The 9420-nt window shown below is 50.3% G+C and overlaps 1 protein-coding gene across 1 annotated transcript; it reads left to right on the top strand.

Annotated features, from left to right (window-relative positions):
- Positions 1-2390: 2390 nt before the first annotated feature.
- LOC100445544 (cystatin-SA) lies at positions 2391-5456 on the top strand. The gene is made up of 3 exons (XM_002830032.4): positions 2391-2685; positions 3895-4008; positions 5126-5456. The coding sequence occupies exons 1-3, from the start codon at positions 2458-2460 to the stop codon at positions 5207-5209; spliced, it is 426 nt and encodes a 141-aa protein (XP_002830078.2). The 5' UTR covers positions 2391-2457; the 3' UTR covers positions 5210-5456.
- Positions 5457-9420: the final 3964 nt, after the last annotated feature.

Below are 9420 nucleotides of genomic sequence, written 5' to 3'. Positions count from 1 at the left end.
AATCTATCCCCATTTCCTGTCTAAATAGGAGGCATCCTGCGCAGCCCTGTTTGAAGACCTTCCCTCCGTCACCCAGCGGTAAACGCCATCCCTGGGACACCTGCTGTATCTGCTGGGATGCATGGTTTTTCTAGGGGTGCTGGATTGACAGTGGGGTGCAATGGTCACTGGGCCTTGGATAACAAGGTCCCCTGTCCTAATACTGAACATGAACACCAATGAGTAATATTGTTCCCGCTGCTGGGTCCTGCTGATCCAGCCCCAGCCACAGCTGAGACCCAGGATCACAACAGCTCTGGGTTGACTCTGGCTGACCTTCACCTCCACTACTCCCAGGAGAGTCCTCTAGGTGCCCTGCAAAGACCCAGGGTTTCCTGGTGTTTTTCGCCAAGCCTGCCACCTCACCATAAGGGCATTTGCCACAGGGTCACCTTCAGGCATGGAGGGTGGGGTTGAGAGAACAAAGGGAGCAGCTGTCTGTTCAGGGCCTCCTTTCAGCCTCCCCACTCCTGGAGTCACATTCCAGCCCAGGCCCACAGCATCCCAAGCTGGGGACTGTGTCACCCCACAGAGCACTGTGCTTATTAGGTCCTCTCAGTCTGTGGAGAAGGAGAACTCCCAATCCTAGCAATGAAGCAACTCGAGGGCCAATGGAAAGCCATGCTAAGCAAAGGACAAAGACACACCTGGGCTCACTCTGCAGGATTCCATTCCTAGGAAGTGCAAGGACAGGTGAAAAAGGAGTCTACAGGACTGGATAGGAGTTGCCAGGGTGGGGTGGGCACGAGGGTGAGCTGCAGGGGCAGGAGGACACCGTCTGGGGCAAGGCAGATGTCAGAGGTCTGGACAAAGTGTGGTAACACAGGTGTATATTTACAAAATCCTCCATGTGGGGCACATACTATTAGGGATCTTACTGTATATAAATTCTACCTCCTTCAAGGCAATTTTTAAAATATCAGGTAGGTCTTCCAAGCAGCGCATAGAGTAAAGAAGCTGGAAGCATGGCTGCCTAAGAGAGAAGCAAGAGAGGCCCGTGGGCTCCCACATTCATCCCATGGCTGCTGCTCCCTCTCCTGACACCCCCACTGCCTGCCAGTGGTCTCCCTGCACCTTCCACCAGGCCCCACACACAGTTACCGTGAGACTCCAGGTCGTTCCCTTCCCTGCTCACATCCCCTCCAGGAGCTTCCTCTTCCTGGAGCAGACATGTCCAACCCCACCTCAGGGCCTTTGCACTGGCTGTTCCCTGCTGCCTGGGGCTTCTCAACCTCTCCGGTCTCATAGGGACCTCCCTGACCAGGGTCCAGTAGTCTCTCTCTAGCCCCTGTTCTATTTCACTTCCAACAGAGTGAGTGTAACTCCCTGATCCTAATTGTTGACTATAACCTACCATCCCCTACACACACTGTGTAGGAATTTACTGTGCAGTTCCACAGCCACCAACCACATGTGCCACGGGACACTTGAAATGGGGCCAGTCCAAAATGACTCCTGTTCTAAATGTAAAAAATACACGGGGAATTTCAAAGATTTACAAACCTCCCCCCCACAAAAAAAAATCTTATTAATAATTGTTCCTATTAGCTGAAATAATATTGCGGCTATATTAGGTTAGATACATATTTTAAACATTACTTTCACCAATTTTTTTCTCATCTTTTAAAATGCGCCTACTAGAAATTTTCAAATGCTCATGGGTTCATGTCACATCTCTGTTGGGCAACAGCTCTGCAATTTCCCCTCTATGGCTCATCATCCAGGTTCCGTCTTCAAGCCCTAGACCTCCTGGCACAGGGAGTAGCTGGTGATAGGTTTGTTTATTGAATAATGAGTTATAAAAAGAGAAACCAGTGACTTTTTCCAAAAAGGTTAATTCCCTTAAATTTGGCAAAGAAATTCTCCATAATAGGGTGTGGACAGAGTCTTCTGGAACCTTCTGAAATAACCTCCCTGTTCCAGAGATTCAGAGACTGTGACCAAGTGCTCCTGGATGCCTCTGATATCTGAAGACCCCAGGAGGCCAAACACTGTATTTTTCCCTTTTCTGAGCAAACAGGAGGTCACATTGCTTTCATAGCCAAAGGAGCAGTGTCACCTCTGTGGAGACCTGGTGACTCAAGCTTGGGAACACTGGGGAAGAGAGGCATGGCTCGGGGAGGCTGCAGTGAGGACAGGAGTGGGGAGGAGGGGGAGATGGAGGAGGAGGCCTGGGAGGGGCAGGGGGAACTTAGGCAGGGAGGGAGCTTGTAGTGGTGGGGGAGTGAAAAGAGAGATGGAGAAAGAGGGGATGGGCAGAAAGAGGAGGAGGAGTCAGGGGCAGGGCATGGAGGGGGGTGGGGCTGGGCTTCCAAAGCAGGATAAATGCACAGCTGCCTGCTGGCCTGGGCTCCCCACCTCAGGCTCTCACCCTCCACTCCTGCAGCTCCAGCTCTGTACTCTGCCTCTGAGGAGACCATGGCCTGGCCCCTGTGCACCCTGCTGCTCCTGCTGGCCGCCCAGGCTGTGGCCCTGGCCTGGAGCCCCCAGGAGGAGGACAGGATAATCGGGGGTGGCGTCTATGATGCAGACCTCAATGATGAGTGGGTACAGCGTGCCCTTCACTTCGCCATCAACGAGTACAACAAGGCCACCGAAGATGAGTACTACAGACGCCCGCTGCGGGTGCTGCGAGCCAGGGAGCAGGTGGGTGCTGCCTCCACCCGAGGGGTCCTGAGTCCCAGCCTGGTTTGTCACCCGATCCCCAAGAGCATTCCCAGCAAATCAACACTGATACATTCATGATCTAATGCTCAGATTCATTCAGCTTTCCCTGACTCTCCGCTGATGGCCTTCATGCCTAAGCATGCTCCTGGGCCATGCACTGCAGCCACTGTCTGTCCTCTCAGCTTCCTTTAACCTGCAGCAGCCACTGTGTTTGTACCATGACTGTGGCATTTCCCAGCATCCAGCAGGTGTGGATGGAGACTGTGCTGACTGGATGGGCTTGATGCTGCTCAGGATTCGATCCAGGCCATAAGGCTCATCCTCCTCCCTGAGTCCTCTCCTCAGGGGCCACACAGGAACCTCGCTCCCTGTTCTGCAAAGCCCTACTTCACTCCCCAAGCCACACCCCTGGGCACAGCCCTTTAGGGCTAATGGCATTCACCCTCAGTCAGGCTGACCACCCCTTACAGCCCAGGGAAGCTGAGACCCTGCTGGGGTGTAGCACACCTGACCCTGCCTCTACCAGCTGATGCAGAGTTAGACCTCAGCCAGATGAGGAGAGCAGTCACCCAGTAGAGAGGAGGAGGGGTCAGGTCAGGAGGGAGCTTCAGCAGGGCTACTGGGCCCAGCTTGACCTGCATCCCATGGCAGAGCAGCAAATAGTGACACAGCCTTTAGAGCTCCTCCACCTTCTCCTGGAAATTCAAAGGAATCAAGACCAGCTCCATTACTCCTCCTGCAGCTGTCAACTGCGACCCTCACCCTGCATGGGAGGTGCCCTCCCTGGTGCCATTGTCCCTGCTTGCCTCCACCTCCCTTTCAAGCATAACAATAACTTGGATTGAAGCACAGGGCATTGCAGACCATCAGGCCCGGAAGCCTATTTTATACATGGGTAAGCTGATACCCATGGGTAAAAAGAGTCAGTGTTCCCTTGCCCCTGAGCCACAGGTAGCAGAATTCAATGAATCCTTTTACCCAGCACAGAGAAAACAATGTTTAAGAGAGGGCATGAGGCTCAGCACCCTGCCAGCTGACAGGAAGAGGGGACTTGTGTGCCTTGTGGTGACATGTGGGCAGCTCACGAAGCCCCCAAGCAAGTCCAGTGACTCAGCCAGTGAAGTGCCTGTGAGTGCATGAAACTGATGGGGAGCACTGTCCGTGTGTCCTGTTTTTTCATGTGTGTAGACCGTGGCCGGGACGAATTACTTCTTCGATGTAGAGGTGGGCCGAACCATATGTACCAAGTCCCAGCCCAACTTGGACACCTGTGCCTTCCATGAACAGCCAGAACTGCAGAAGGTACGTTCCTGATGTGAGTCCCGGGCCAGTCATGCACTGCAGAGGGGTGCATATGTGTCAGCCTCTGCCCTACACATGTTTGGAGGGTGTGTGTGTGTGCAGGTGGGTATGTGGGGAGGCATGTATGCATGGATGTGTACATGTTCATGTACTTGTGGGGAGGGTGTGCATGTATGTGGGCCTGTGGAAAGGTGCACGTGTGTACACACATGTGCCAGTGTGTGCGAGGAGATTTATGGTAGCATGTGTACCTGTGTGTGGCTGTGTGGGGGGATTCTGGGGGTTTGTACATAAATCCATGGGGATGAGGGGTCCAAGTGAGTTTATGTATTTGCCTATGTGTGTGCAGATGGGGTGGTGAGGGTGGGGGTGATATATTTGATTTGCTAGGAAGATTTTAGCTTGGGACAGTTTACTGGGAGGTCAAATCTGCCTGCTTTGGGGTGTTGCCTGTCAGACAGGGAGGAGCAGGTGTGGGGCTGTGTGCTAGGCAGGGAGAAGGGGCTCTGTCTAATCCCAGACTCAGGCACCTGCATGCAGCCACAACCTCAATGATCACATTAGTGGGACCTAGAGGCCTGTTAGATGTGTAGCCCTGGACCTGCCCTGCTTACCCAACACCAGCCTCTCCAAGAACCTGCTGATTCTTATGAAGTGTCCACTCTGGGGAGAGCCACACTCCCCTTGTTGTCCTTGCTTCATGCCCCAGCTCTTTGAGGGGGAGTTACCCTGCCCTGGGTTCTTCCCTCTGGCCCCTCTTAGTGCTGGCCTGGGTGCTGGAGGTGGAAGGAGCTGGGAGAAGTGAGCCACCTCCCCCTGTCCTGCACCCTTGGGGCTCCCCAGGCCTTGCACAGGCTGCTCCTCACAGGGCTGTGCTGTGACAGGACCCTGCAGGCTTTGGTGTGGGCCCAATGCCACCTGGTGACTTGGTGCCTTGGGAGGGGCAATGGAACAGTTACTATTCATTCTAGCTCAGTGCCCTGGTACTCAGCAGGGGCGGGTGAGGGCCAGTGTCTCACCTCCATCCTCCTCACCCAGGATCTGACATCTCATGCTTGGGCATCTCCCCCTTTAACTATAACCCACACTGATTGGCCCTTTCTCTTCCCTGTCACAGAAACAATTGTGCTCTTTCGAGATCTACGAAGTTCCCTGGGAGAACATAAGGTCCCTGGTGAATTCCAGGTGTCAAGAAGCCTAAGGATCTGTGCCAGGGAGTCACACCGGCCACTACCCACTCCCACCCCCTGTAGTGCTCCCACCCCTGCACTGGTGGCCCCCACCCGGTGGGAGGTCTCCCCATGTGCCTGCAGCAGGAGACAGGGAAGGTGGCAGGAGGCCTTTGTTGCTCAGCAGGGGGCTCTGCCCTCCCTCCTTCCTTCTTGCTTCTCATAGCCCTGGTACATGGTACACACCCCCACCTCCTGCAATAAAAGAATAGCATCACCTCCCTCTGAGTTCTTGGCTGTCTGGGGATGTGCACACAGGCAGAGTTTCTGCAGTTCCTTTATGAACCTCCTTGTCCTGCTGGTGTGGAGGTCAGAGGAGTACCTGGGAGCTGACATGGCCACAGCAAGGCCGTCAGGGGAGCCGCTGCCACTTTTGGAGGCGTGAGCTTCAGAACAGTGAGACAGCAGCCAGGGGCTGGGAACCCAGGCCTTCAGCTGCAGCAGCCTCTGGTGAGGGGGCCAGGGAGAGGAGGGGGCCAGGCTGCTGCCCGGGAAGCTGGGCCGCTGCTTTGGTCTGAGCTCCTGGTCCAACCAGGAGGAGAGGGCTGGCTGTTTCCACAGGCAGGGGCCAGGCCTCAGTGGAGCTCGCCAGGCTGTAGATTCCATATGTGCCTACAGAGTTGAGCAGACTCCAAGTGTAGCAGGATGAGCCGTAGACAAAACTCCTCAGACACCGGATTAAAGAAGGAGGTTTTTATTTGGCTGGGAGCATCAGCAGACTTGCGTCTTAAGAGCCGAGCTCCCCAAAAAAGAAATTCTTGGCCTTTTTGTAGGCTTACAACTTTAAGGGGTCCACATGAAAGGGTCATGATACATCAAGCAAGTGTGGGAAATGTGACTGGGGCTACAAGCATCAGCTAACAGAACAAAAAGTTTTACAATGCTTTTTTCATACAGTGTGTGGAATTTACAGATAACACAAGTAGTTTGGGTCAGGGGTTGATGTTATTATTATTACTTTTTTTGACTCCTAGGGCCAGGTGGTGGTGCCAAGGTTGTCTGGCTATTTATCTTACTTTTGTTTTTTTCCAACTTTTTGCTTTGTCTCTCCTCCTATCTTGTGAACTAGGCAAGGTGGGGGGAAGAGGGCAGCAGGAGTAGCAGTGGTCTCCTTCCTTACAGGGACTGAGCTGCTCTCATCAAATGCCCTAGACACTAAATAGATAGCGATTGATGTGTGGTTCTTTCCACAAGAGACTTTAGGCCCCTACATGGAAGCAAAGAACACAAATTTGCATGTGTGTGTGTGTGTGTGTGTATGAGTGTGTATAGCTGATTGGGAAAAATGCCACCCAGACAAAAGATGGGCAACATCACACAGAGAAAGCAGAGCCTGCTGTCATCCATCCTGGGGGGGTGCACCCATGCTGGGAGGTTGTCTCCTATGCTAGAAAGCTGTGTCCTAGAAGACTTTTACATGTTCACGTCCAGCCACCCTTTCTCTGGACTTGGATTTAAAACAAGCACTCAGGTCAGGCTTCTTGAGAGGGATGGAGAAGCTAAAACACAAATGAAAGTGACATGCAGTGGACACTCATTTTTTTCACAAAGGATGTTTTAATTAATAAATAACATCACCTTAGTGTCAAAACCATTCTCTAGAATAGTGGGTAGTTGTGCTCCAAAGAAGAGGCTACAGTCCTAAGATCCAGCCCACCCTGTATGGCCCTTCTCTTTACCATTTCAGGGCAAGGGGGTGCAGCCCTCAGGGCAGGTGCCTCTGGGAAGTGCTCTCAACTATCTTCCATACCTAGAGCTGTGTTGACCAAGGGTGGCTGCTATGAACACCCAGGGGGAAAAGACAAAGGGGAAACTGCCCAAACAGCCCTGAGGCCAGCACCCCATGTGCCACACATAGAAAGCCAGGAGGAGAATGGTCTAGCAGGGAGAGTGGGGAGCATCTGCTTCATTTCCTCTCCACCCCCAAGGGATTTAACCAAGGTTTTGGGTTGAAGAAAGTGAAGCAGCGCCCAGGAGGCCATGAGCTGAGGAGATTTGAGTCTGGGCCTCACCTGGTGTCAGGGGGTCAGGGATCGCACACACTGATTTAGGCTTCTGTTAGAAGAGAGGGGCTGAGAGCAGAACAGCAGGTGCCCAGGAATGGTGGTCAGGGGCAAAGTCTTCCCTGCATGGAGATCCTCATGGTTCTTTACCTGGGGAAGGGTCTGTCTTGACATAAGCAACTACCATCCAAGGACACAAAGAACAGGTGATTTTCTGTAAACCAGTAACTTTTCTGACATCTCTCTTTCTGAGAAAGTGGAGGGGGAGGTCTGGCTCTGTAGAGGGCTCCCTCCACCATCTCCCTGTGTGTCTGTTAGCTAGGAGTGGAGCAGGGGCAGGGAGGCTTGAAGGTGACCATGTGGGTCTTTCTCTTCTGGAACAAGCTGAGGGTCTGGGCCCTATCCAGAAGCTACTGGGTTTTTGGAGTAAAGAAGGCTCCTGAGGGTCATATTTTGAAAATATTGCATCCCTTCTAAGAATTCTTTTAGCAAAAATAATGTCACAAATTCTTGCTAAAAGACTAAAACGGCTGAAGTTAGAAACTCCATCTTCAGCACAGACAAATCACTCTGAAAGGAGGGATAAGTCCATTGGAGGCCTGGGAAGCAGGAACCAGTGCAGCCATTCCTTGGGCAGGTGGATTCTCAGCACTATGACCACAGACAACCCAGGTTCCGTGAGGTCTAAGGCTTACATAATACAGAGGGTTATCTGCATGAAAAATAGCATAATATAACCAATCAGAAACTAAGCACAAAATTTAGTGTTTATTTAAGAAGAGGAAATAAGTCACAACAAATTACTCATCTTAAAGTCCTAATAAATACTACAACCATCCCAAAGTCCAGAAAAATAATATACATCCTAGTGCAATCAGTCACCAAGACTGATTTTGCAGTCGACAGACTCAGGATTATTGGCTTGTAGCAAAAAGGGAATAAATTCACATCAACAAACCTGGGATGATTCAAAAAACAAAGCAATGAGAATATTATAAGACTGTAGGGAGGGATTTTTGAGGCTGTAGTGATGGACTCAGAGCATGGCAGGTCTTAGTGTAAAGCAGCCAGTGTCAAGTCTGCTCTGCAAAGTGGACCTAGGTCCTGTGTCCTTAGAACCCATAAAGTCCTGCCAGATTTGGAATGTTCCATCCAGAAACCCCTTCTCTGTAGCTCTGTGTTTCTGTGTAGAGGTGGATGTAGATCCTCCAAGCAGTGGGATGTTCTTCTTACTCATAAGCAAAGTTTCTGACAGCCCCTGACGCTGGAGAACAAGATCTCCCGTTGAGTCAGAAAGCAGTTGTCAGCCAAGGAAGAGGCTGTTTGACATTTCAAAGCCATAGCTTGAGAGAAACATTGTTTTCTGCACATGATGTCACTGTCTTTGTTCTCATCAGTCCATCCATCCACCCTGCAGATGAAAGGGCAGATTTGCCCTTCCTTAATTTGTGTTCTTTTTACTTACTAACATAACATTTTTATTAACTAGTTGACACAGCAGTGTAACAAGTTATTTCTATGTTTTCATACTCAACTATTGAGTCACTATTTGCTTCATTACATGACATTGATTTTATAATAGAATTTTCTATAAATATAGCAGAAAGATAAACCAGTCTTTCCACTAAGTTTGATCACTTTAAAATTCTGGAAATAATACAATCATCCAAGATTATGAAATACTACAATCAATCCTACTTGTGAAAATCATGGATTATAACATTTTCTTTCTGCTTCAAAACTCATATAGGTAATATTATGCAAATTTGTCTGATTGTTGTCTAATTTGGGAAAGCTTCTAGTTTTCTTTCATGTGAGTGCTAAGATTTTAGTACTTTCTAAATTTTCTTGACTTAAGATTGATGATCTTAAAGACTCTATCAACAATGCTCACTAAACACAGCATTTTAAAACTGACTGTTGTAGTGGGCTTCAAAATTGTGCAAATGTATAGCTATATACTATATTAATTACCTCATGGAATGCACATAGTTTGTCCTGAAAGAAATATTTCTTCAAGCTGTCTTACTGTTGGTCAATGTTGTATCTGTGTTGTTTGGAGCTTGCGATTTCATCAGGATAACAGGAGGTTGAAGGCCAAGTCTGATCCATCGGTTCGTGCCACCTCACAGGCATACATCCTTGCTGTGGGTAGTTTCACTATGCAGGTCTGCACCCTA

Source organism: Pongo abelii, chromosome 21 (genome assembly GCF_028885655.2).
Source record: "Pongo abelii isolate AG06213 chromosome 21, NHGRI_mPonAbe1-v2.0_pri, whole genome shotgun sequence".
In the NCBI taxonomy this organism is placed as follows: domain Eukaryota; kingdom Metazoa; phylum Chordata; class Mammalia; order Primates; family Hominidae; genus Pongo; species Pongo abelii.
The sequence above is the reverse complement of the archived record's forward strand: the minus strand, read 5'-3'. Positions and strand labels throughout refer to the sequence as shown.